Raw genomic sequence first — 27,459 nt, forward strand, 5'->3', positions numbered from 1 at the left:
AACACCGCCTCAAAAAAAAAAAAAAAACACCACCTAATAAACTAAAAGGGCCGATAAAGGATCCAAAGCCCAAACAGAATTCTAAAGAAATAGGAAAACATGGGCCGAACTCAAAATCGTAAGCCCAAAACGAACGAAAGTGCCTAATCACCTCGATGCAAACTCCAGCAATCCAAAACACAAGGAACTTTCAAATTCCTAAATTTGTTAGCATCATGGATAATTTAGTATAAGCAGAATTTGTTTATAATAGTATAATTTTTCAATAGGGAGTTATAAGGTTAAAATTATTATTATTATTATTATTATTATTAGGGACTATATATACAACCACCCAAAATCCAATTTTGTTTGACATATAATTTATAAGTAAAAAATTGGATGAATTGCATGTAAATATAAATGATCAAACTTTTCAAAAGATAAGCTAATCTAAGTAAAAATTCATGTCAAACTCGATAATCCAAATAAATTAAACAGAGTTACACCTCTAACAATGTAGAAAATTAATGTTTGAAATTTATCAGTATTTTTATTTAATGTACACTACTAGACACAATATATTTATTTATTTCAAAATTTTAAATTATGTAAAAATGTCAAATTGTCATTATTTATGAGTTAGATTGCTTGCAGCTGTTATAATTTTCAACGCGCTTGATCAACTGCTCAATCTTCATAATTAATCTTCCCTATAATTATTCTTCCACACCTTAATTTGCCTTCAAAATCATCAATACATCCATTTTACCATCGTATCAAAATCATTTACTAAAATTCTTGAATGTTTCTGAGATTGTATCAAAACCAGCTGCCGCCGCCGCCGCCGCCGTTGACTTGTGCCAACTCCTCCACGAGAGGTACAGCACAGAGCTATCATCTATCATTAATTTGTTTCATCTCAGTTTGCTTATTATAATTCTTCTACGTTTCTTTCTTAGGCGATTTCTACCACACAGTTTTGGAAGAAAATTTCTGAGCTAAGTTTGTGGAAGCAATTTTATTTCAACGATCAGCAGATTATTTATTTGGACATGGCGGCTTATGGTGCGGCGGATTCTCTGAAGAATACGATTGAGCGTATTCTACAATCGTCTCGCATTTCTCTCGTTTCCCACTCTCCACAAATACTACCCTCAGCTGATTATGGTGCAGTGACTTTTCTCAAGAATACGATTCACTGTATTCTACAATTGTTTTGCATTTCCCCCTCTCCACAGATCTTACTACCTGCCTACGACGAGGTGGATCGCTTGCAGAATGTTCTGCTCAAATTGGACGACACCAGCTGCAGCAAGATCAGGACGAAGGTGAATGCTGCGGATGAACTTATAAAAGAAGCAATTTGGGAATTTGAAGATTTACTCGAATCCCATGTCTTACCTCAGATTCTTCCACAACTCGACAGCGAGAGAGACAACTTGTCATTCTCTGTAGAGCTGCAGAGTCTGCAACTCCATGTTGATTGCTTCGTCGAGAAGATGAAGAAGATGGAGGAGGAATACACTTATGAAATGGAGAATATGCCTGAAGAAGAAGGTGAGCCTATTTCCTCAAGAATCGATTTTGGTGGAATCAACTCAAAGATGGTTGGATTATCTCATGAATTTCGAAAAGCCAGAGATGATCTTCTTGAAGATAAAAACTATTCGATTATTGGGATGGCGGGCGTTGGGAAGACAACTCTTGCTAAGCATATTTTTGAAGATCCATCAATTCGGAGCCATTTTGAGTTTCGAGCATGGGTCAGAGTGGGCAGAAAATGTGAATCCAATGAACTATTACGATGTGTTCTAGCTCAAGTGGATCCCAACGCTTACCAAATGCTTATTCAAGGAGATGATGATGAGGAGGAATTAGTTGGACGATTGAAAGAAACATTGAAGCATAAGAAATGTCTCATCGTGTTGGATGATGTTTGGAAAGCAACTCATTGCTTGACAAGTTGCTTACGAGAAAAGAAAATTGGTAGAAGGATTCGATTCTTACTTACAAGTAGAGATAATATAAAATTCTCGCAGCATGGGTACGAAAGAGTACGCTTGTTGAATGAAGAAGAAAGTAAGGAACTACTTGGTGAGAAGGTTTTTGGTGAAGAGGGTTTCCCTCCTCAACTTGAGAAACTCGGAGAGAAGATTGCCAAGAAATGTGAAGGTCTTCCTCTTATGATAATCACGGTTGCAGAGCTCCTATCAAAAGCCGACAAGACCCCAGAATACTGGACTGAGGTACTCGTCAAACAACATAGTCCAGTCTTCCTAGATGCATATAATCAAATATCAGAGGTACTTTACCCAAGCTATGATTACTTACCCCAATATTTAAAAATGTTATTTCTCTACATGGGAGCTTACTGTCCATATATGGATATTGATCTAACCACGCTCAACGCTACGTTGAGTGCTGATATGTTTCTTCAACCTAGTGGAGAAGAAAGTTTTGAATATTTTTGGCAGACATGCTTGAGCAAGCTTTATATGTGGTATCATCTTGTTCTCGACACATCACATGATGATTACTATTGGAGCAAGCTTAAGTATCGTGTGCATTCTTGCTGGCAGCACGTGTGTAGGGAAGAAGCTAGTAGGGTCAAGTTTCTGCATGTCTTACAAAGTTGTGACGATGTTATAAAAGACCAACGCCGCTTGTGTGCCCATTGGAACAGTTTATTCTGCTTCAAACAAGTGTGTGATTCGATAAAAAGTGATTGTGCATCCATTGTCCGTTCTCTCCTTTGCTATGGTCCTTATCACCCATATCCACTGCCAATACATGCCATGGGTTTCAAGTTGCTCAAGGTACTACATGCTATTAATGTCCGATTTTACCATATCCCAACTGAAATTTTCAAACTAGTTTGTCTACGATATCTTGCCATAACTTACAACGGTGACCTCCCTGCTTCCATATCCAACCTTTTTCACCTTCAATTTTTGATTATTGGTAGACATATGAACATTAAAAAACGTGGAGTTCAGTCTTTTGTGCCTGTGCAAATTTGGAACATGCAAGAACTACAACATTTAAATCTACTAGGAAGGGACCTACCAACCCCTAATTCTAATGATGCTACATTGAACAAACTCACCACACTTTTTGGTGTGAGTGCAAACAGTTGTACAAGGGAAGTTCTCAAAAGAATTCCTAATTTAAAGTCATTAGGGATTGAAGTGGAGTTGAAGCCTTATGATGATGATGAAGAAACCAACCCATTGAGTTCTTTAAGTTATATATCAAAACTCTAGAATTTGGAAGCACTTGCATATGATATCACGAATCCGGAGATAAAGAGTGAGTTTCCTACTATTCTTCATCTTTCAATGTTCCCATCAAGTCTCATAGTGTTATCTTTGAGTGGGTTGGGATATCCTTGGGAGTCTCTAAATGACATTGGTTTGCTGCTGCCAAAACTCGAGCTTCTCACATTACAGTGCTATGCCTTTCGAGGCCCAGAGTGGGAAATAAAACCGGGGAGTTTCTTGAATCTTATTGAACTTCGAATTGTAGACACCGATTTGGTGCAATGGAGACCTCAACGTGGAAGCCTCCCGAGGCTTCGTGCACTAAGGATGGAGCACTGCTACAAATTGCAACAACTCGATTTGTCGAATGATCAGTCTTCGATGACGTCCATTGAATTAGAGGAGTGCAATCCTTTAGTTGTCTTTTGTACCAATCAATTAAAAGGCTCGTTTTACATCAAACTTATCACTCGTTCTTCTTTTTGAGCTCAAGTGACTCAGCAACTTGCCCGACAGGTTAGTCTTATACTACTTTGCAATATATAGCACGTCTTAATGTTTCTTCCCTGCTCCTTCTCTTTTTTCACAGACAACTCAAATCAGTTCATGTCAAAAATATATATCTTCGTTATAGTCACATTTCTATAAATTTTCAGGCAAATGGGAGAGCTGAAGGGGTCAGACTCGTGTGAATTTAAGGATTGTAACTTGATTTGGATTTTGTTGAGGATTATGAAACTTGAATGCTGAAATTGTTGTAAGTTGGATTTGTGTGAAAGCATTACTTGTTATGCATGATTTCACTTTGTTTTGATCTTGTGTGTAATAAGTTGATATATGTGTTTTTTAATAGCTTAACATTTTCAGATTTCGGTCAATATCTATTAAAAAGAGAGTTATCAATTTCAAACTGATTTCAAATTGATTTCAAATCAATTTCAAAATTGAGTGACAATTTTGTAGTTAGAACAAAATTGAAGGTTTATTTATAAGCTATACATTTTTTTTTCCCTTTTTCTTTAACTTCTTATTTTTCTATTTTATTTCTTTTTTAAAATTATGAAGTTCGACTAATTATAAAATATTTGATATGCATATCAAATTAAAGATCATGCCAAGTGCTTTAATTTGATATATGTCATGTAAATATTGAATTTAAAATATAAAAATTATATTTATTTAAAAATTAAAACTTAAGAAAATTCTCTCTCCTGTCTCCTCCTTTTTTGAATAAATATATATTTTTTTTCAATTATCTTTTAACTTATATTGTTTTCTTTTTTTACAATATCAATTTTTATTAATATGAATTATTCTTTATTATTTTTATATTAAACTAAAATATATTTATCTTAAATTATAGTATTTTTAATTATATTTAGAATTTTTATATAATAATCAAATTAATATCAATTTTATATATAATAAAATATATAAATATTTTTCGTGCGTTACACGAGTGCAAATGCTAGTACTAATTAATTTCTGGGTTCATATTTCAAAATTAACTTGGAATTAGTTCATTAAATTTTCATATGAGGATCAAACAAGGTGTTAGAATCAGAGCAGAGCAGTTGAGTTTATTGTCTCTGTTGTCTATGAGCAAAATTCTTGTAGCTGTCTTAGATGAATTCATAAAATTGGCTCTCTTGATTTGTTGGTTACCAATTGCGATTACATATTTATATATTAGTTGTGAATTAATTTCTCAGCTACCAATCTATTGCAAGAAGCATTTCAGCAGCACAGAAATATGATCATGGTGACAAACCAAGATTCTCACCTACCAATCTATTGCGAAAATATTAGTAGTATTTTGTTACTATCGTCGTCCGTCCAAAAACATTACTACTATTTTTTTTTTCTAATATTACTTTTTATATTTTAAATCGTATTCATATTCAATATTTATAAAAATTTAATCATGTTAAATCATTTATTAAATATCGTTCCCCTCAAACCACACTAATTACTTATTCAATCTTTTCGATTAATCTCCAAATCATGATTATCCACATATGACTATTGATCATCTTTAATCAATGATGTGTATATGGCCTCAATTTCAAAGCATAGCAGCGTAGTATTTCCGCCGTCGCCAAGTACTCCTCCGGCTTCACACCTTCCACCACCACCACCACAATCATATTTCAATCAAGTCATGGCGGCTTATGCTGCAGCGACTTCTCTCAAGAATACGATTCACCGTATTCTACAATCGTCTCGCATTTCTCTCATTTCCCACTCCACAAATCTTACTACCTGCCTACGAAGAGATGGATCGATTGCAGAGTGTTCTGCTAAAATTAGACGACACCAGCTGCAGCAAGATCAGGACGAAGGCGAATGCTTTGGATGAACGACACCACACCTGTTGCAGTGGACTGCAACAGGTGTGGATTCGTCAGAATGGGTGGATGTAAAAATCCTTCGCAAAAAGTTTGCTATTACTGACCCTTGCGGACAAGGATCTGAAAATCCGGGGGTATTGTCACGAACATGGTTGGGGAAGGTGAGAATTTAGCTATAACCGAAAGCGCAGCTCTGCTCTGCCCCTATGCGCTGCCCAGCGCAGCTCTGCTCTGAAGCTGTCACGGACATGGGATGCGGGGATGTCTGACACGTGTTCTGCTGTGTTTATTTGTTTTATGCCTTTGCGTATGTTATTTCAATTAAGTAGTCCTATCATTGGTCCCCACCACCTTTGGTATTTATATTGTAAGCTGCATGGTAGTAACCCTAAGTATTATGGAATTATCTTTCTCTCAATCTCGCCTCCTTCTCTCTATTTCTATCTTCAACCACTGCTCTTGTTGATTTGTCTTGATTTATTCCTTGGCAGCCTTTGTGGAAAAAGGAAATGGTTGGTGATCCACAATTGCTTTCGGTGGCATGAAATTGTTGAAATGGTTGGTGGCATGCAATTGTGGATTTGTTTAATTAGTTTTTCTGCCTATATAAGGCATTAGTGCCGAGGGAAATAAAAACCACCAGAACAATCCCAACACAAGCTTAAGCAAGACATTGCTTCATAGCTTATCTGTAAATCTGTTTCTTCTCCATAAATCAGTATCTGTATATCCCCACATATATATATCCGTTCTCTTTTCTGCCCGTGGACGTAGCCATTTTGGTGAACCACGTAAATTTGTGTCTTCTTTACGTTTTATTCTTGTTTGTGTTCTATAATCCTATTCTGTCACAACAAACTGGTATCAGAGCCACGTTGGTGGCAGATATTTTTCTGATATTTTTCGCTGTTACTATTCACGTGAATAGTGAAAATTTATCGGAGCCTTGTTTTTTGAACCAAGGTTCATTTCCGCTCTGTTAGGATTTTTTTTTTTGAGCAAATCAAGAATGTCTGCTTTCAACGTAAAAGTTGACAAATTCGACGGGAGAAATAGTTTTGGCTTATGGCAGATCAAGATGCGATCTCTGCTAAAGCAACAGGGATTGTGGGCGCCTCTATCAGAAAAATCAAAATCAGATAAATCAAATTCTGATGACAAAGAAGAGTGGAACACCCGAGAAGAAAAGGCCCACTCGACGATCATGCTATGTCTGTCTGACGATGTTATCATCGAGGTTGCTGATGAAGAAACTGCCGCTGGTCTCTGGATGAAGTTAGAGAGTCTCTACATGACGAAATCTCTAACCAACAAGTTGCTCCTGAAGCAACGCCTGTTCCGATTACGCATGCAGGAAGGTACACCCCTTCGGGATCATCTAGACAAATTAAACAAAATTTTGCTAGATTTGCGTAATATTGATGTTAAAGTAGAAGATGAGGACGCTGCTTTAATACTGTTAGTATCTTTACCCGAGTCGTATGAGAATTTTGTTGAATCTTTTATTACTGGGAAAGATAGTCTGTCTCTGGAAGATGTTCGATCTGCACTCCACAGCAGAGAGGACCGTCACCAGGCAACTGGCTCGATCACAGAAAACCAGGCATCCGGACTGTTTGTCAAGGGTAAAGGACAGAAGAAATTTGGGAAGAAATCTGGGATGCCGAACCATAAAGGTTCAAAAGGTCCTAAACCTGAAGACTTATGCAACTACTGTAAAGAACCAGGGCACTGGAAAAATACTTGTCCTAAGAAGAGGAAGCAGACGAAACAAGACGGTGCCGGCGGTTCTGCAGCTGTAGCAGAAAATGACACAAATTCTGAAGAAGATCTGGCCTTAGTTGCAGCAGAACACTCACATCGTAATGATGTGTGGGTTCTTGATACTGGGGCATCATACCATATTTGTCCTACGAGGGAGCTCTTCTCGACCTATGAGCAAATAGATGGAGGCAATGTTTCCATGGCCAACAGTGCTGTCTGCAAGGTGGTTGGAATGGGCTCAGTCAGGATACGGACAAATGATGGGGAATTCTGCACCTTGAAGGAAGTCAGGCATGTTCCACAGATGACGAAGAAACTGATATCATTAAGTCTCCTTGCCGAAAAGGGTTTCAGTTTCGAAGGTCGAGGTGGAGTTTTGCATGTTTGTAAAGGTTCAAAGGTGGTTCTGAAAGGCTTGAAACGTGGTACCTTGTATTATCTACAAGGTTCCACTGTGACAGGTTCTGCTGATGTTGCATCATCCGAAGTTCAGACCAAGGACATGACCAGGCTGTGGCATATGAGGCTCGGTCATATGGGAGAAAGAGGGATGCAAATTTTGTCCAAACGGGATCTTCTTTCTGGGCACAAAGTGCAGAATCTTGAATTCTGCGAACATTGTGTGTTTGGAAAGCTTCATCGCAGCAAGTTTCCAAAGAAGGCCGTTCATCAAACCAAGGGGACTCTCGACTACATTCATTTGGATTGTTGGGGTCCGTCACGTGTAGAGTCTATTGGAGGCCACAGATATTTTATGTCTATGATTGATGACTACTCAAGAATGACTTGGGTAATTATCATGAAACACAAAAGTGAAGCCTTCAAGAGGTTCAAGCAGTGGAAGGCGTTGGTGGAAAATCAGACTGGGAAGAAGATAAAGCGGTTGCGAACTGATAATGGTATGGAATTCTGTTCGTCTGAATACAATGAGTTCTGCAAAGATGCAGGGATTGCTCGACACCACACTATTCGACATACACCGCAGCAGAATGGTGTGGCAGAACGCATGAATCAGACATTGCTGGAGAGAGCGAGATGCATGCTCTCGAATGCTGGTTTGCCTAGAAGATTCTGGGCAGAAGCCGTAAACACGGCATGCTATCTGATCAATCGTGGTCCTCACACTGGCATTGATTGCAAGACACCTTATGAGGTATGGTCTAATAAACCTGCAGATTATTCGCTGTTAAAAGTTTTTGGTTGTAATGTTTACTATCATGTTAGTGAGGGTAAATTAGAGCCAAGAGCTAAGAAGGGTATATTTGTTGGTTTCGGGGATGGAGTTAAGGGATATAGAATCTGGTCACCTGTAGAAAATAGAGTTATTTTAAGCAGGAACGTGGTCTTTGTTGAGAATTCTATGCTTAACCCCACTGTAAAATCCATTGGTGTAGAAAATTGTAGTAGTGTTGATAAACAGGTGGAGCTGCAAGATTTTCTCGATAAGAGTAAATCACAACTACAAGGTGGAGAAGATCAACATACTACGTCTGAAATATCTGAAACCTCAAATTCAGATGTTCATCCAGAAGCTCGCCAGACAAGCATAGCTCTTGATAGAGCTAGGAGAACAGGCGTGAAACCTCCTGAGAGGTACGGTTTTGAGGATATGGTGGCTTATGCATTACAAGTCGCTGACGAGGTTGAAGAGGAAAATCCAGACGCAGGTGAACCATCGACATACAAAGAAGCTGTTTCAGACAGCGAGTCGGCTCAATGGCTTGCTGCAATGAAAGAAGAAATGGAATCACTTGCCAAGAATCTGACTTGGGAGCTGGTCAAACGGCCTAAGGGGAGGAAAATAGTTACTTGCAAATGGATATTCAAGAGGAAGGACGAGACTACACCTGGTGAGGGTGTGAGATACAAAGCTCGGCTAGTTGCAAGAGGGTTCACACAAAAGGAGGGGGTTGACTATAATGAGATATTCTCACCAGTAGTCAGACACACTTCCATCAAAGTGTTACTAGAAATAGTAGCACATCAGGATCTTGAACTTGAGCAACTGGACGTGAAGACAGCTTTCCTACATGGAATACTCGAAGATGATATCTACATGACTCAGCCAGAGGGGTTTCATGTTCCGGGGAAGGAAGATTTTGTTTGCAAGTTGAAGAAGTCCTTATATGGGCTAAAACAATCTCCAAGGCAATGGTATAAGAGGTTTGATAGCTACATGATCCAGTTGGGATACAACAGGAGTCCATATGACTGTTGTGTGTATAACAACAAAGCTGATGACGGTTCCATGATCTACCTCGTCCTGTATGTGGACGATATGCTTATAGCTGCGAAGTCCAAATCTGATATTCAGAAGTTGAAAGATCTACTCAGTGCTGAGTTCGATATGAAGGATTTGGGTGCTGCCAAGAAAATTCTGGGCATGGAGATACAAAGGGAAAGGGAAAAGAATAAGCTTTTCTTGTCACAGAAGAGCTACATTCAGAAGATCTTGTCAAGATTTGGCATGTCTACCGCAAAGCCCATTGATACTCCAAGTGCTGCAAATATTCATTTATCCGCTAATCATGCACCGAAATCTGAAGCTGAGCAGGAGTACATGTCCCGAGTTCCATATGCTAATGCAGTAGGGAGTCTGATGTACGCTATGGTCTGCACTAGACCAGATCTTGCACATGCTGTTAGTGTTGTCAGCAGGTTCATGGGAAAACCTGGAAAGGAACACTGGCAAGCTGTGAAGAGGATTTTCCGGTATCTCAAAGGTACGTCTGACGTTGGTCTCACTTATGGAGGTGATGCTAACTGTTATGTAACTGGTTATTCTGATTCTGACTATGCTGGAGATGTTGATAGTCGGAGATCTATGACTGGTTATGTTTTCACTCTTGGTGGTTCTGTTATTAGTTGGAAGGCAACTTTGCAGGCTACAGTTACTCTCTCTACAACTGAAGCAGAGTACATGGCGTTGACAGAAGCTACTAAAGAGGGAATCTGGTTGAAAGGACTTATGGGTGACCTTGGTCTACATCATGATCACGTTACTGTGTTTTGTGACAGTCAGAGTGCAATATGTTTGACCAAGGATCAAGTCCATCATGAGAGAACCAAGCATATTGATGTGAGGTTTCATTTTCTGAGAAATGAGCAGAGAATTAAGGTGATGAAAGTAGGTACCGCTGATAATCCTGCTGACATGTTCACCAAGCCGGTCCCACATAGCAAGTTTCGACATTGTTTGGACTTGCTAAACATCACTAGATGTTAGTTGCCCAAGGAGGGCAATTCTGAGGCAGAAAAGGGGGGAATTTGTTAATCTGGCAATGTAATGATGCAGCTGCAAGGAAACTTCAAGTCAAGGTGGAGATTTGTTGATTTGTCTTGATTTATTCCTTGGCAGCCTTTGTGGAAAAAGAAAATGGTTGGTGATCCACAATTGCTTTCGGTGGCATGAAATTGTTGAAATGGTTGGTGGCATGCAATTGTGGATTTGTTTAATTAGTTTTTCTGCCTATATAAGGCATTAGTGCCGAGGGAAATAAAAACCACCAGAACAATCCCAACACAAGCTTAAGCAAGACATTGCTTCATAGCTTATCTGTAAATCTGTTTCTTCTCCATAAATCAGTATCTGTATATCCCCACATATATATATCCGTTCTCTTTTCTGCCCGTGGACGTAGCCATTTTGGTGAACCACGTAAATTTGTGTCTTCTTTACGTTTTATTCTTGTTTGTGTTCTATAATCCTATTCTGTCACAACAGCTCTTCTTTCTAATCTCCAAGATTATATATATTACATTTTTATAATACAATTTCACTTTAAAAATCACAAAAATAGTGATATCATCTAGATCTATTACATTAAATTTTCAGGCAAATGAGAGAGAGGCGAAAGGATCACGCCGCGTCATCCCATGATTTGAATTCCAATTGTTGTATTACCACATTGTTGTATGAATTTAAGGATTGTGACTTGTTTTGGATTTTGTTGAGGATTATGAAACCTCAGTGCTGAGTGGTGTTTGTAACTAAAATTGTTGTAAGTTGAAGTTGTGTGAAAACATTAGTCTCTTATTTAAGGACTGCAAATTTTGTGTGTTATGCATGATTTTTGCTTTGTGCATGAATTTAGTTTGCAAGCAAGAATTCTTCTTTACTGCTCTCTATCTGTGTTTAGTGCATGTTAATAACAGATTGTGGAAAAGAGATGCGTTTGCTGCAATTAATCTGAATGAAATGTATCCCACTTCCATCTCATATATATGTCAAGCTTGATATATTTACCTATATCATGCTTTATTTCTTTAAATAAATAAATATAAATATTAAATAGAATCAAAATATAAATAAATTCCTTAAAAAGGGATATTGATAAATTAAATATTAATCGAAATACAAATATTTTATTAAACAGGACAAATAAAACCTAAAATCCTTGAAACAACATACAACACACTAGGGAGTTATAAGGTTAAATTTATCTATTTTTTTTTATTATTATTTATTATTATTATTAGTTTAAATGGGACTATATATACAACCACCCAAAATCCAATTTTGTTGACATATAATTTATAAGTATAAATGATCAAACTTTTCAAAAGATAAGCTAATCTACGTAAAAAATTCATGTCAAACTCGATAATTCAAATAAATTAAACAGAGTTTCACATCTAACAATGTAGAAAATTAATGTTTGCAATTTATCAGTATTTTTATTTAATGTACACTACTAGCCACAATATATTTATTTATTTTAAAATTTTAAATTATGTAAAAATGTCAAGTTGTCATTATTTATGAGTTAGATTGCTTGCAGCTGTTATAATTTTCAACGTGCTCGGCTTGATCAACTGCTCAATCTTCATAATTAATCTTCCATTGCTTAATTTGTTTCTCGATCCTTAACTATTCTTCCACACCTTAATTTGCCTTCAAAATCATCAATACATCCATTTTACCATTTGCATTATACACATCTCTTCAAATCATTTACTCAAATTCTTGAATGCTTCTGAAATTGTATCAAAACCAGCTGCCGCCGCCGTTGACTTGCGCCACGAGATCAGGTATAGCAGCAGAGAGCTAAAGATGTATCATTAATTTGTTTCATCTCCATTTGCTTATTAGTATAATTCTTCTTCTTCTTCTTCTCCGTTTCTTTCTTAGGCGATTTCTACCACAGAGTTTTGGAGGAAAATTTCTGAGCTAAGTTTCCGGAAGTAATTTTATTTCAACGAGCAGCAGATTATTTGGATATGGCGGCTTATGGTGCGGCAGCTTCTCTCAAGAATACCATTCAGCGTATTCCACAATCATCTCACATTTCTCTCGATTCCCACTCTCCACAAATCTTGCAACCTGCCTACGACCAGATGGATCACTTGCAGATAGTTCTGCTAAGATTGGACAACACCAGCTGCAGCAAGATCAGGACGAAGGTGAATGCTGTGGATGAACGAATCAAAGAGGCAGTTTGGGAGTTTGAAGATTTACTCGAATCTCATGTCTTACATCAGATTCTTCCACAACTCGATAGCGAGAGAGGCAGCTTGTCATTCCCTGTAGAGCTGCAGAGTCTACAACACCGTGTTGATTGCTTCATCGAGATGGTGAAGATGATGGAGATGGAGTTCATCATTGAAATGGAGAATATGGCTGAAGAAGAAGGCGAGCCTATTTCCTCAAGAATTGATTTTGGTGGAATCGAGTCAAAGATGGTTGGATTATCTCATGAATTTCAAAAAGCCAGAGATTATCTTCTTGAAAATAAACACTATTCGATTATTGGGATGGCGGGCATTGGAAAGACAACTCTTGCTAAACATATTTTTGAAGATCCATCAATTCGGAGCCATTTCGAGTTTCAAGCATGGGTCAAAGTGGGCAGAAAATGCGAACCCAATGAACTATTACGTTGCGTTCTAGCTCAAGCGGATCCCAACGCTTACCAAATGCTTGCCCAAGGAGATGATGATGAGGCAGAATTAGTCCGAATTCTGAATGAAAGATTGAAAAATAAGAAATGTCTCATCGTGTTGGATGATATTTGGGAGGAACAAGCAACAAATCGCTTGACTAATTGCTTACCAGAGAAGAATATTACTGGAAGGATCCAATACTTACTTACAAGTAGAAGAAATTTTGAATTCAAGACAGGTGGGTGTGAAAGAGTGCGCTTGTTGAATGAAGAAGAAAGTAAGGAATTACTTGGTGAGAAAGTGTTTGGTGAAGAGGGTTTTCCTTTTCAACTTGAGAAACTGGGAGAGAAGATTGCCAAGAAATGTGAAGGCCTTCCTCTTATGATAGTCACAGTTGCAGAGCTCCTATCAGAAGCTGACAAGACCCCAGAATGCTGGACTGAGGTACTCATCAAACAACATAGTTCAGTCTTTGTGGATGCATATAATCAAATATCAGAGGTACTTTTCCCAAGCTATGATTACTTACCCCAATATTTAAAAATGATTTTCCTCTACATGGGATCATTCCGTCCATATTTCGATATCCAGCTAATCGCGCTCAACGCTATGTTGAGGGCTGATGTGTTTCTTCAACCGAGTGGAGAAGAAAGTTTTGAATATTTTTGGCCGACATGGTTGAACACGCTTTTGATGGGGTATCATCTTGTTCTCGACACATCACAGGAGGATGAACTTTCGTTTCGGGATAGAAAGTATCATGTGCATTCTTGTTGGCAGCACGTGTGTAGGAAAGAAGCTAGTAGGATCAAGTTTCTGCATGTCTTACAAAGTTGTGATGATGTTATAAAAGACCAGCGCCGCTTGTGTGTCCATTGGAACAGTTTATTATGCTTCAAAGAAGTGTGTGATTCGATAAAAAGTGATTGTGCATCCATTGTCCGTTCTCTCCTTTGTATTGGTCCTTATCACCCATATCCAATCTCAATACATGCCATGGGTTTCAAGTTGCTCAGGGTACTAGATGCTCTTAATGTCCGATTTTACCATATCTCAACTGAAATTTTCAAACTAGTTTGTCTACGACTTCTTGCCATAACTTACAACGGCGAGCTCCCTCCTTCCATATCCAACCTTCTTCACCTTCAATTCTTGATTATTAATAGACATATGATCATTAAAAAGTGTGGAGTTCATTCTTTTGTGCCTGTACAAATTTGGGACATGCAAGAACTAGAGTTTCTTGAGATATGGGGAAGGGACCTACCAACCCCTAACTGTGATGCTACCTTGAATCAACTCCACACACTTTTTGGTGTGAGTGCAAACAGTTGTACAAGGGAAGTTCTCAAAAGAATTCCTAATTTAAAGAGATTATCAATTGATGTGGAGTTGAAGCCTTATGATGATGATGATGAAACCAACCCATTGAGTTCTTTGAGTTATATATCAAAACTCCAGAATTTGGAAGCACTTATATATAGAATCACGAATCCCGATATAAAGCGTGAGCTTCCTACTATTATTCATCTTTCAATGTTCCCATCAAGTCTCTCTAAATTAGAATTGAGTGGCGTTGGATATCCTTGGGCGTCTTTAAATGACATTGGTTCTGTGCTTCCAAAACTCGAGCTTCTCATATTAAGATGCTATGCCTTTCTAGGCCCAGAGTGGGAAATAAAAACGGGGAGTTTCTTGAATCTTATTGAACTTCAAATTGAGGACACCGATTTGGTGCAATGGAGACCTCAACGTGGAAGCCTCCCGAGCCTCCGTATACTAAGGATGAATCACTGCTACAAATTGCAACAACTCAATTTGTCGGATGATCAGTCTTCGATGAAGACCATTGAATTAGAGGAGTGCAATCCTTTAGCTGTCGTTTGTACCAATCAATTAAAAGGCAAGGTCTCCATCAAACTTACCACTCGTTCTTCTTTTTGAGCTCAAGTGACTCTGCAACTTGCCCGACAGGTTAGTCTCACTACTTTGATATATATCACGTCTTAATGTTTCTTCCCTGCGTCTTCTTCTCTTTTTTCACAGACAAACCAAATCAATTCATGTCACAAATATATATCTTCGTTATAGTCATTGCTCTATCAATTTTCAGGCAAATGAGAGCGCTGAAGTGGTCAAGCGCCGCGTTATCTCATAATTTAATTTGATTGTACTTGTCTTAATTTAAGGATTGTAACTTGCTTTGGATTTTGTTGAGGACTATGAAACCTGAGTGGTGAATTGTGTATGTAGTTTGAACCGAAATTGTTGTAAGTTGGATTTGTGTGAAAGCATTACTTGTCATGCATGATTTTCACTTTGTTTTGGTATTATGTGTAATCAGTTGGTGTGTTTTCTTTAATAGATTAAAATTAATCTGAGATTCTGACAGTATATAACATTTAATTTCTGGCTTCATATTTCAAAATTAATTTGGAATTAGTTCGTTAGACTCAAATTAAAAGACAGAGAAACTGGCTGTATAGATAAATTTTCATATGAGGATCAACAAGGTGTTAGAATCAGAGCAGAGCAGTTGAATTAACTTATTTATGTCTCAATTTCTCAGAGATTGACAATTCAGATTAGCATAAATGCCTAGTTTGTTTATGAATATGGTTGAGGTTGTTGTGTAGATAGACACACGATAAACACGTGAAGATTTCTTGTTGAGTAGCTGGATTTATAGAAATTAAACAGCTGGAGTCGTTTTACCTCTGTTTCATTTAAGATGATTATATATGATGTATTATAGCAGGTGTTGAACATTGAAATTTAGTGAATTTGGATTCAAAGATTCAATGCCACGAGTTGCCATTAGCATCTTCCTATATTAAAATGGCTATGTGTTCGAGATATTAATTTTTTTGGACTGTTAAAAATTATTTGCAAACTAAAGTGATATAGTAGTGACAGATTCATATTTCACAAAAAATGTAATTATTTTTTGGCAATTACTTTTTCATATATTAAAGTTTATTCACATTCAATATTTTTAAAAATCTAATCTTTTCGATTAATCTCGAAAACTTGATTATCCACAAATATCTGTAATCAATGATGTGCACATGGCCTCAATGTGGAGGCATGTGACTACTGGATCAGTAGAATTTAAAAATAATATAGCAGCGGAGTATATGGCGTTGATGGTGGTTTCATCAATGAATGCATGTGTAGTAACCACTCTCATTTTCTAACAATTGCACCTTCAAAATCCTTATCCTTCCTCCCACCACCTACTGCCGTTGCCATTTCCTCCCGCTTCACACCAAAAACTCTGCCCATCTATTTTGCCGTTGATAACTCATATTTCAATCAAGTGATGGCGGCTTATGGTGCAGCCAATTCTCTCAAGACTACGATTCACCGTATTCTACACTCGTCTCGCATTTCCCTCGTTTCCCACTCTCCACAAATCTTACAACCTGCCTACGATGAGATGGATCGATTGCAGAAAGTTCTACTCAAATTGGACGACACCAGCTGCAGCAAGATCAGGACGAAGGTGAATGCTGTGGATGAACGAATCAAAGAGGTAGTTTGGGAATTCGAAGATTTACTTGAATCCCATATCTTACCTCAGATTCTTCCACAGCTCGAAAGCGAGAGAGATCACTTGTCTTTCTCTGTAGATCTGCAGTGGCTGCAACACAGTGTTGATTGCTTCGTTGAGAAGATGAAGATGATGGAGGAGGAGTATACTGATGAAATGGAGAATATGGCTGAAGAAGAAGGCGGGCCTATTTCCTCAAGAATTGATTCTGGTGGAACGATCAAGTCAAAGATGGTTGGATTATCTCATCAGTTTGAAAAGGCCAAAGATTATCTTCTTCAGGAAAATGATCATGAAACCTACTTGATCATTGGGATGGCGGGTGTTGGAAAGACAACTCTTGCTAAGCATATTTTTGAAGATCCATCAATTCGAAGCCATTTTGAGTTTCGAGCATGGGTCAGAGTGGGCAGAAAATGTGAATCCAATGAACTATTACGATGCGTTCTAGCTCAAGTGGATCCCAACACGTACAAAATGTTTACCCAAGGAGTTGAGGAGGAGGTATTAGTTGGACTATTGGAAGAAACATTGAAGGATAAGAAATGTCTCATCGTGTTGGATGATATTTGGGAGATACAAGCAGCAAATCACTTGACAAAAATGAATATTGTTGGAAGGATTCGATTCTTAATTACAAGTAGACAAGATATACCAGGCATAGCAGAGGATGGGTTCCAAAGAGTAGGTTTGTTGAATAGAGACCAAAGTAAGGAACTACTTGGTGAGAAGGTTTTTGGTGAAGAGGGTTTCCCTCCTCAACTTGAGAAACTTGGAGAGAAGATTGCAAAGAAATGTGAAGGTCTTCCTCTTATGATAGTCACGGTTGCAGAGCTCCTATCAAAAGCCGACAAGACCCCAGAACACTGGACTGAGGTACTCATCAAGCAACGTAGTTCAGTCTTCGTGGATGCATATAATCAAATATCGGAGGTACTTTTCCCAAGCTATGAATATTTACCCCAATATTTAAAAATGTTGTTTCTCTATATGGGAGCTTTCCCTCCATATACGAGAATCAATCTACTCATCCTCGACTTTGTGTTGCGTGCTGACGGGTTTTTTCAACCGATTGGAGAAGAAATTTTTTATGTTTTTTGGGTGACATGCTTGGAAAAGCTTTCTTTGGTGTATCATCTTGTTCTCAACATAACTGGGGATGAATATTGGTTTTGGAAGAGATCATATCGCGTGCATTCTTGCTGGCAACACGTGTGTAAGGAAGAAGCTAGTAGAATCAAGTTTTTGCATGTCTTACAAAGTTGTGATGATGTTATAAAAGACCAGCGTCGGTTGTGTGTGCATTCGACCAGTTTATTCAGCTTCAAACAAGTGTACGATTCTATAAAAAGTGATTGTGCATCCACTGTTCGTTCTCTCCTTTGTTTTGGTCCTTATCACCCTTACCCAGTCCCAATACATGCCATGGGGTTAAAGTTGCTTAGGGTACTTTCTGCTGTTGTAGTCCGATTTTACCATATCCCAATTGAAATTTTCAAACTAGTTTTTCTGCAGTGCCTTTCCCTAACTTGCAATGGGGACCTCCCTCCTTCCATATCCAACCTTTTTCAACTTCAATTCTTTATTGTTAACAAACATGAATTCATTAAAAAGCGTGGAGTTCAGTCATATATGCCTGTGCAAATTTGGGACATGCAAGAACTAGAGTATCTTGACATAAGGGGAAGGGATCTACCAACCCCTAATTCTGATGCTACCTTGAACAAACTCAAAACACTTCTTGGTGTGAGTGCAAATAGTTGTACCATGGAAGTTCTTAGAAGGATTCCTAATTTATGTGAAATAGGAATTGATGTGATTTTAAATCCTTACGATGATGATGAAACCAACCCATTGAGTTCCTTGAATTATATATCACAACTCCAGAATTTGCTAATATTTTCATATAGCATCAAGAATCCCGAGATAACGTGTGAGTTTCATACAATTTTTTCTCTTTCAATGTTACCATCAAGTCTCGTAGAGTTAAATTTGAGTGGGTTGGGGTATCCTTGGAAGTACATAAATATCATTGGTTTCCTGCTGCCAAATCTCAAGGTTCTCTCATTAGAATGCTACGCCTTTCGAGGCCCAGAGTGGGAAATAAAACCAGGGAGTTTTTTGAAACTTGTTGATCTTCGAATTGAGGACACCGATTTGGTGAAATGGAGACCTCAACGTGGAAGCCTCTCAAGGCTTCGTACACTAGTCATGATGCATTGCTACAAATTGCAACAACTCGATTTGCCGGATGACCACTCTTGTATAACGACCATTGAATTAGTCGACTGCAATCCTTCAGCTGTCGCTTGTGCCGATCAACTAAAGGATAAGTTTTCCTTTAAACTTATTGTCGATTCTTCTTTTTGAGCTCAAGTGACTCTGCAACTTGCCTGACAGGTTAGTCTTATTACTTTGCAATATATATCATGCCTTAATGTTTCTTCCCTGCTTCTTCTCTTTTTTCACGGACAAACCAAATCTATTCATGTCATAATAGGCTTGATTAATTTAAATTTTGTGTTTATGCTATACTATAAATTTTGAAAAAACATACATCTTTTGTTATAGTCACAGTGTTTGAGGTTGTCCGTCTATCAATTTTCAGGCAAGTGAGAGAGCCGAAGGTGTCAGACGCCGCGTTATCCCATAATTTCAATTGTTGTAATATCACTACATTGTGACCTTATTTTGGATTTTGTTAAGGATTATGAAACCTCAGTGCTGAATTGTGTTTTTAACTAAAATTGTCTGTGTGTTAGTTCAGTTTAGTGTGCAAGCAAGAATTATTCTTTACTGCTCTCTATCTGTGTTTAGTGCATGTTGATTACAGATTGTTGAAGAGATGCGTTTGCTGCAATTAATCTGCATGAATATATGATACTTCCATCTCATATGTATCAAGCTTTATTTATTGATTTTTCATTAAAGATATGTCTCATAGTTAGTAACCTATAAGATGCATTTGCTGCAATTAATCTGAATGAATGAATATATGATACTTCCATCTCATATATATCAAGCTTTATTTACCTGTGGCTGTGATGCCATGTTTTCCTTTTTTGTCTCATTTTCTTTATGGAGTGTCAAAATGCAGAGAGCTGGTTGAGTAGTTGGCTTTATTTATTTTTTTATTTTTCATAAAAGATGTCTCATAGTAAGATGCTTTGAATGCTACATGAAGATCAGATCATCACCTCTAATGTCTAATTGAACTCACGATCAAATTTGTATTCTGTTACTTATTAAAAGTAAGTGTACCGGTTTAGTTAAATCCCTTAAAAAAGGATATTAATAAATTAAATTAAATATTAATTGAAATAGTAATATTTTACTCCCTCCGTCCGTGAAATAGCTTTCTCTTTGGGGACAACATGAATTTTAAAAAAAAAAGTTGTAAAGTGTATTGATAGTGGAGAAAGTTATAATTATTATTGGAAGTTGTGAAAATGTGTTATAATTAGTATTGGGAGTGGTGAAAAATGAAAAGTAGGCATAAATAAATATTATTAGTAGTGGAGTAGTTGTCCAAAAATGGAAAGAAAGAAAGAGTAAGTTATTTGGGGACGTCCCAAAAAGACAAAATATGAAGTTATTTCAGGGACGGAGAGAGTATTAAACAGGAAAAAAAAAACCTAAAGCCCTTAAAAGAACATGCAAACACAATAGGAGCTCCTGTCAAAAACACCTAATAAACTAAAAGGGCCGAGAAAGGATCCAAATAACAAAAGCCCAAAAAGAATTATAAAGAAAAAGGAAAACATGGGCCGAACTCAAAATTCCAAGCCCAAAAAAGAAGAAAATAGACAATAAAATCATTTAGTTAATTATAAGCCCAACCTAATTAAGTAAATCTGCAGAGAGGGCTGTGATTAAGAGCTCTTGTTGTGTAATTTTGTTTTTGTTCTTAATTAGTAGTATTATTTAGTTATTAAGTGACAAATCTAATCTGTAACAGCAGCCCTAATCCGCAGCGCCGCCAGTTACTTCCTTCATCCATCTTATTCCGGCGACGACCGTACAAACCCAGCTGCTGGCGCCGCCGTCTCTACTCTATCAGAGGTACAGCTGAGAGCTATCATCTCTTTCATCTCGTGCAGTTGATTTCTATCACCGGATTTTATTCTGATCTAATTGTGTGGGATTGTCGTGCTGCAGTTGCTTTTAAGCTTCGTTTTGGAGGAAAATTGCAGAGCTAAGCAAATTTCATTGCAACAATCAATCGTATTCTCAGCTGATAATTTGAGTATGGCGGCTTTTGGTGCAGCGATGTCTCTCAAGAATACGATTGAGCGTATTCTACAATCGTCTGGCATTTCTCTGGTTTCCCACTCTCCACAAATCCTACAACCTGCCTACCACGAGATGGATCGCTTGAGGACTGCTTTGCTGTTAATTGACATCACCAGCTGCAGCAAGATCAGGACGGAGGTGAATGGTGTGGATGAACGAATCAAAGAGGCAGTTTGGGAATTTGAAGATTTACTCGAATCCCATGTCTTACATCAGATTCTTCCACAACTCGAAAGCGAGAGAGACAACTTGTCATTCTCGGTAGATCTGCAGAGTCTGCAACACCATGTTGATTGCTTCGTCGAGAAGATGAAGATGATGGAGAAAGAGTACATCATTGAAATAAAAAATATGGCTGAAGAAGAAGGGGAGCCTATTTCCTCAAGAATTGATATTGTTGGAGTGGTCAATTCAAATCTGCTTAGGGTTGGAACATATCATCATTTTGAAAAAGTGAGAAAGTGTCTTCTTGAAGAAAATAACTATGAAACCTATTCCATTATTGGGATGGCGGGCGTTGGAAAGACATCTCTTGCTGTGCATATTTTTCAAGATTCATCAATTCGAAGCCATTTTGAGTTTCGAGCATGGGTCGAAGTGGGCAGAAAATGCGAATCCAATGAATTGTTACGATGCGTTCTAGCTCAAGTGGATCCCAACACTTACCATCACCTTACCCAAGATGATGATGATGAGGCAGAGTTAGTTGGAATCTTGAAAGAAAGTTTGAAGGGTAAGAAATGTCTCATCGTGTTGGATGATGTTTGGGAGATACAAGCAGCAAATCACTTGAGAAATTGCTTGGAAGAAGAGAATATTGTTGGAAGGATTCGATTCTTACTTACAAGTAGAAAACAAATTATACTCACAAAGAATGCGCTTGTTGAAAGAATGCGCTTGTTGAATGTGAGAGAAAGTAAGCAATTACTTGGTGAGATGGTATTTGGTGAAGAGGGTTTCCCTCCTCAACTTGAGGAGTTGGGAGAGAAGATTGCCAAGAAATGTGACGGTCTTCCTCTTATGATAGTCACGGTTGCCGAGCTTCTATCAAAAGCCGACAAGACCCCAGAATACTGGACTGAGGTACTCGTCAAACAACATAGTTCAGTCTTCGTGGATGCATATAATCAAATATCCGAGGTACTTTTTCCAAGCTATGACTACTTACCCCAACATTTAAAAATGTTTTTTCTCTATATGGGAGCTTTCCCTCCATATGAAAATTGGAATATAGACGCGCTCAAGGATATGTTGAGTGCTGAGGGGTTTCTTCAAGCGATTGCAGAAGGAAGTTTCGAACCTTTATTCATATCATGCTTGGACAATCTTTCTTTGTATCATCATCTTGTTCTCGACACATCACATGAGGATGAATATTGGTATTGGGCGGGAACGTATCGCGTGCATTCTTGCTGGCAGCACTTTTGTAAGAAAGAAGCTAGTAGGATCAAGTTTATGCATGTCTTACAAAGTTGTGATGATGTTATAAAAGACCAGCGCCGCTTGTGTGCCCATTGGAACAGTTTATTCTGCATCAACCAAGTGTGTGATTCGATAAAAAGTGATTGTGCATCCACTGCCCGTTCTCTCCTTTGTTTTGGTCCTTATCACCCATATCCACTCCCAATACATGCCATGGATTTCAAGTTGCTCAGAGTACTATTTGCTAGAGATGTTCGATTTTACCATTTCCCAATTGAAATTTCAAAACTAGTTTGTCTACAGTGGCTTGGCTTATCTTGCAATGGTGACCTCCCTGCTTCCATATCCAACCTTTTTCACCTTCAATTCTTGCATATTACAAGATATATGACCATTAAAAAGCGTGGATTTCAGTCATATTTGCCTGTGCAAATTTGGAACATGCAAGAACTACAGTGTCTTGTGATTCAGGGAAGGGACCTACCAACCCCTAATACTGATGAGGCTACCTTAAATAAACTTGACGCACTTATTGGTGTAAGTGCAAACAGTTGTACAATGGAAGTTCTCAAAAGAATTCCTAATTTAAAGGAATTAGGTATTGTTGTGGAGTTGAAGCCTTATGATGATGATGAAACCAACCCATTGAGTTCCTTGAGTTATATATCCAAACTCCAGAATTTGGATGTACTTCGATATCAAATCCAGAATCCCAAGATAAAGCGTAAGTTTCGTAAGTATCGTACTATTCTTCCTCTTTCAATGTTCCCATCAAGTCTCACAGAGTTATATTTGAGGGGGGTGGGATGTCCTTGGAAGTACATGAATGACATTGGTTCGCTGCTTCCAAATCTCTCGATTCTCCAATTAAAGTGCTATGCATTTCGAGGCCCAGAATGGGAAATAAAACTGGGGAGTTTTTTGAAACTTACTAAACTTGAAATTAGGGACACCGATTTGGTGCAATGGAGACCTCAACGTGGAAGCCTTCCGAGGCTTCTTAAACTAATCATGAAGCACTGCTATAAATTGCAGCAACTCGATTTACCGGATGATCAGTCTTGTATCAAGACCATTGAATTAGTGGAGTGCAATCCTTTAGGTGTGGCTTGTGCCAATCAATTAAAGCATAAGTTTTCCTTTAAACTTACCACTCGTTCATCTTTCTGAGCTCAAGGGACTTTGCAACTCGCGTGACAGGTTAGTCTTACTACTTTGCAATACATATCAAGTCTTTAATGTTTCTTCCCTACTTCTCTTTTGTCACATACAAACCAAATCAATTCATGTCATATCTTCGTTATAATCACAGTTCTGTCAATTTTCAGGCAAATGAGAGAGCTAAAGGGCTCAGACGCCGCGTTATCCCATAATTTAGATTGTGTTACGACATTGTCGTCTGAATTTAAGGATTGTAACTTGCTTTGGATTTTTTCGAGTGTTATGAAACATGAGTTGTGACTTATGTATGTTGTTTGTAATAGAAATTGTTGTAAGTTGGATTTGTGTGAAAGCATTACTTGTTATGCATGATTTCACTTTGTTTTGATATTGTGTGTTATAAGTTGATGTGTGTTTTCAATAGCTTAACATTTTCAAATTCTGGCAATATAATTAATTAATTTCTCCAATTAAAATGCTATGCATTTCGAGGCTCAGAATGGGAAATAAAACATGGGAGTTTTTTGTAACTTATTAAACTTGAAATTGAGGACACCGATTTGATGCAATGGAGGCCTCAACATGGAAGCCTCCCGAGGCTTCGTATACTTATCATGAAGCACTGCTACAAATTGCAACAACTCAATTTGTCAGATGATCTGTCTTGGATCAAGACCATTGAATTAGTCGACTGCAATCCTTTAGCTGACGTTTGTACCAATCAATTAAAAGGCTAGTTTTCCTTTGAACTCATCGTCGATTCTTCTTTTTGAGCTCAAGTGGCTGTGCAACTTCCCTAAGGTTAGTCTTACTACTTCGCAATATATATATATATATATATATATATATCATGTCATAATGTTTCTTCTCTGCTCACTCTCTTTTTTCACAGACTAACCAAATCAATTCATGTCATAATAGGCATGATTAATTTAAATTTTGATGTGTTTATGTTATATTTTAATTTTGAAATGCTATAGTTATAGTGTTTGAGGTTGTTCATCCATCAACTTTCAGGCAAATGACAGAGCTTAAGGATTGTAACTTGCTTTGGATTTTGTTGAGGATTATGAAAATTGAGTGCTGAATTGTGTATGTAGTTTGTAACCAAAATTCTTGTAAGTTGGATTTGTGTGATACATGATTTCACTTTGTTTTGATGTTGTGTGTAATTAGTTGATGTGTTTTTTACATAGCTTAAAAATCTCAAATTCTGGCAGTATAATAGTAATTAATTTATGGCTTCAAATTTCAAAATCAACATGGAATTAGTTGGTTAGACTCAAAAGACAGAGAAACGGGCCGTATGGATAAAATTTCACTCTCTTTTTGAAGTGGAAATGAAGGATGAGAAAGGAAAGGAATGTAGAAAATAAGAGGAAAAAAAAAGAAATTTAAAGAGAAATATTTTTGTTATCATGAAAAAATTCCTTAAATGAATTTTCTAAATATAGATTGAAATTTAACATCCGTCATTTTCTTCTAAAAATAAATTTTCATTCTAAAAAACGATGGAGTGATATATTTACTTATTCATTTGTTTCTTTTAATAAACAATGTTAATTAGAGATTTAATGGACTATTTGTAAACTTGCACTTTGTTTTTTGAAGTTACTAAAGATATCTTAATACAATCAATTATGCAATCTGCACGCAGGCGGAACCTCAACACCACTCAACAGTGGAAAAACATCACCGCACGTAGAAGTATCTGAATACAATCAATTATGCAATCCGCAACCCAAGACCTCTCATAAATGAGAGTCTTTGCGTGTCTCAACTTTGCCACTAGAGCAAGACCTCATCGGCTAAAATTGCACACTTGCATATACTGTAATTCACTAAATTGTGGAGATATTTAAGAATCAATCTCGCTTTAATAAATTTCTCCCTTTCAATAATTTTAGGAGGTCCATTCAAATTTTTGAAATGATATTTTGGGCCTACCCTTATCTTTTCCCCACCAAATTTGGTTTCACATACACTTGTAAATTCCCCATTGAATTAAATTTGTGAAGCATGTGTATATAATATAGACATACATATCGTTAGAAAAGGACATAATGATGATTAATATAATCTTTAACAACAAGACATGAGCGGCCCTTTTCCCTTTGTCTCCTTCCATTATTATTTTGGTTTTGGAGTGCATAAAGTATAAAGAGCATTACCAATTATTGACATATATTTTATTACTATGGAATAGTTGTATTCTTATTTCTTGAGGTGGTTGAGAACCTACCTTGCAATTTCAAAAGTCTAATTAAAGGGAAAGGGGTCTGCATATTGCAGTCAAAATTGGAGGAGAAGACATGCAATCGAAAACGACTAGGGTTGTAAACGAGTTGAGTTAAGTTAAACGATAGCTAGTAAGTCTGAATTTAGTTAGTTCGATCGATGTTTACTTAGGTTTGAGCTCAATTCATGTGTCAATCGGTTAGAACAAGTTTGACTCGTAATAATATGTTCACCAACCCGAGTTTACTACGGTGTAATAAGATGGAAATAGACTTATTAGGTTATAGATGTAGAATATGATAAACAAATTGAGCTCATGATCGAGCTCGAACTCTCTCTAGTAAGCTTACAAGCAAGTGCGCAAGCTAACGAGCTGAATAAATTAGTTATATTGGGCACATTTGAGTTTTTCTAGCTCAAAATAGTTGGCATATCACATTTTTAATTTTTAAATGAACTATTTTCGAATTGAAATCCAAATTTTTCGAGGGTAACTTGATGAACTCATTTACATCATATTAAACTATATGACATGAATTCATATATGAAATGAAATTAGGAAAACAAAAAAATGTGAAAAAAGTTATGGATTCCAAGGGAATACCCGATCATTCTAGATTGGATAATATATTGTTCCCTTTAATTAGTTTAGTCGATTTAAATATCATGATGCATTTTCTAAGTTGCAAAGCTTGTGCTGTTGTGACTTGACTCGTTTATAGGTTATCACTATAAAATACATTACAATTTATTGTGACATGAAAACGATTAGCGGTCATCATATAGTTAAGTTAGATTTTAATTAATGCTAATCTTTTTAGCATACATCACTACATTGCACTTATATTTAAGTTATGGAGTAATTAATAACTGTAATATTATGGAGCAGCTGCGCTTAAGTACGCGAACTTTAATCAAATTCTGGATTTGCGTATGAACTAAAAGTTATGCGCTTTTGAAAACACGAACTTTTAATTCATCTGATTTTTTTTACACGGTTGTCAATTGCCCACAAATTAATAACGAGGCATCTGAAATGTCTAAACTGCCAATGTACTAGAGGACAATCATAGTTGGGTGTATATGCATGTCGCTTCTCACCGAAAATTGATAATACTACGAAAAATCAAAACAATTGAAAGTTCATGTATTTGAAGGTATGATTTTTAGTTAGCATACAAAATCAAAATTGGGTAAAATTTGTATTTATTCTCCTATTCAAATAGTATGAGGCAATTAATTGGTAATGGACCCATGCATAGGAAAAACATTAAGCCACTCTACCCTAAACCCTACCCCTACCCTATAAATTAAAATCTCTTTCATTTCAACATTGCTTTTCCTTAATTCAACACGTAAAAACAATTCAAAGGCCACGGCCGCGCGCGGCCGCTCGGTGGTGGCCCGCCACCGCTACCAGCCACACTCCACTATGCGTGTTAATTAGTGTATATATATATATATATATATATATATATATATATATATAAATTTCTTCATACACTATTTGGAATGCATCACATAATAGAAACACTATTTCATACCTAATTTT

The 27,459-nt window shown here is 37.2% G+C and overlaps 4 protein-coding genes and 1 long non-coding RNA gene across 8 annotated transcripts; all 5 read left to right on the top strand.

The window, feature by feature from the left end:
* Window positions 1-589: 589 nt before the first annotated feature.
* On the top strand, window positions 590-4,054 carry LOC131026510 (putative late blight resistance protein homolog R1C-3). Of its 3 annotated transcripts, none has more exons than XR_009102325.1 (3): window positions 590-860; window positions 960-3,758; window positions 3,899-4,054. XR_009102325.1 is itself a non-coding variant. In XM_057956386.1 (2 exons), the coding sequence occupies exon 2, from the start codon at window positions 1,035-1,037 to the stop codon at window positions 3,243-3,245; it is 2,211 nt and encodes a 736-aa protein (XP_057812369.1). In that variant the 5' UTR covers window positions 592-860; window positions 942-1,034; the 3' UTR covers window positions 3,246-4,054. The 3 variants fall into 3 exon arrangements, 1 of the variants encoding a protein (XP_057812369.1); XR_009102324.1 differs by having other exon boundaries at window positions 592-860; window positions 942-3,758; XM_057956386.1 differs by having other exon boundaries at window positions 592-860; window positions 942-4,054.
* An 8,336-nt stretch (window positions 4,055-12,390) lies between these two features.
* LOC131026513 (putative late blight resistance protein homolog R1A-4) lies at window positions 12,391-15,635 on the top strand. The gene is made up of 2 exons (XM_057956388.1): window positions 12,391-15,214; window positions 15,354-15,635. Exon 1 carries the CDS (start codon window positions 12,578-12,580, stop codon window positions 15,182-15,184), a length of 2,607 nt encoding a protein of 868 aa, XP_057812371.1. The 5' UTR covers window positions 12,391-12,577; the 3' UTR covers window positions 15,185-15,214; window positions 15,354-15,635.
* A 648-nt stretch (window positions 15,636-16,283) lies between these two features.
* Window positions 16,284-19,676, top strand: LOC131026514 (disease resistance protein RPP8-like). Its single transcript, XM_057956389.1, has 2 exons — window positions 16,284-19,193; window positions 19,402-19,676. The coding sequence occupies exon 1, from the start codon at window positions 16,410-16,412 to the stop codon at window positions 19,161-19,163; it is 2,754 nt and encodes a 917-aa protein (XP_057812372.1). The 5' UTR covers window positions 16,284-16,409; the 3' UTR covers window positions 19,164-19,193; window positions 19,402-19,676.
* Window positions 19,677-20,690: 1,014 nt separating this feature from the next.
* LOC131026515 (putative late blight resistance protein homolog R1A-10) lies at window positions 20,691-24,057 on the top strand. Of its 2 annotated transcripts, XM_057956391.1 has the most exons (4): window positions 20,691-20,855; window positions 20,952-22,226; window positions 23,544-23,708; window positions 23,837-24,057. In XM_057956391.1, the coding sequence occupies exons 2-3, from the start codon at window positions 21,042-21,044 to the stop codon at window positions 23,676-23,678; spliced, it is 1,320 nt and encodes a 439-aa protein (XP_057812374.1). In that variant the 5' UTR covers window positions 20,691-20,855; window positions 20,952-21,041; the 3' UTR covers window positions 23,679-23,708; window positions 23,837-24,057. The 2 variants fall into 2 exon arrangements, with proteins under 2 accessions (XP_057812374.1, XP_057812373.1); XM_057956390.1 differs by lacking the exons at window positions 20,691-20,855; window positions 20,952-22,226 and having other exon boundaries at window positions 22,233-23,708.
* A 74-nt stretch (window positions 24,058-24,131) lies between these two features.
* On the top strand, window positions 24,132-24,827 carry LOC131026516 (uncharacterized). The gene is made up of 2 exons (XR_009102329.1): window positions 24,132-24,470; window positions 24,687-24,827. It is a non-coding gene; the product is annotated as an uncharacterized LOC131026516 (long non-coding RNA).
* The last annotated feature ends 2,632 nt before the right edge of the window (window positions 24,828-27,459 follow it).

Source organism: Salvia miltiorrhiza, chromosome 5 (genome assembly GCF_028751815.1).
Source record: "Salvia miltiorrhiza cultivar Shanhuang (shh) chromosome 5, IMPLAD_Smil_shh, whole genome shotgun sequence".
NCBI classification, from domain to species: domain Eukaryota; kingdom Viridiplantae; phylum Streptophyta; class Magnoliopsida; order Lamiales; family Lamiaceae; genus Salvia; species Salvia miltiorrhiza.

What these genes read in the sequence shown, in the direction of transcription:
- LOC131026510 (XM_057956386.1), top strand. Translation starts at nt 1,035, where the DNA reads ATGGCGGCTTATGGTGCGGCGGATTCTCTGAAGAATACGATTGAGCGT.
- LOC131026513 (XM_057956388.1), top strand. Translation starts at nt 12,578, where the DNA reads ATGGCGGCTTATGGTGCGGCAGCTTCTCTCAAGAATACCATTCAGCGT.
- LOC131026514 (XM_057956389.1), top strand. Translation starts at nt 16,410, where the DNA reads ATGTGTAGTAACCACTCTCATTTTCTAACAATTGCACCTTCAAAATCC.
- LOC131026515 (XM_057956390.1), top strand. Translation starts at nt 22,269, where the DNA reads ATGTTTTTTCTCTATATGGGAGCTTTCCCTCCATATGAAAATTGGAAT.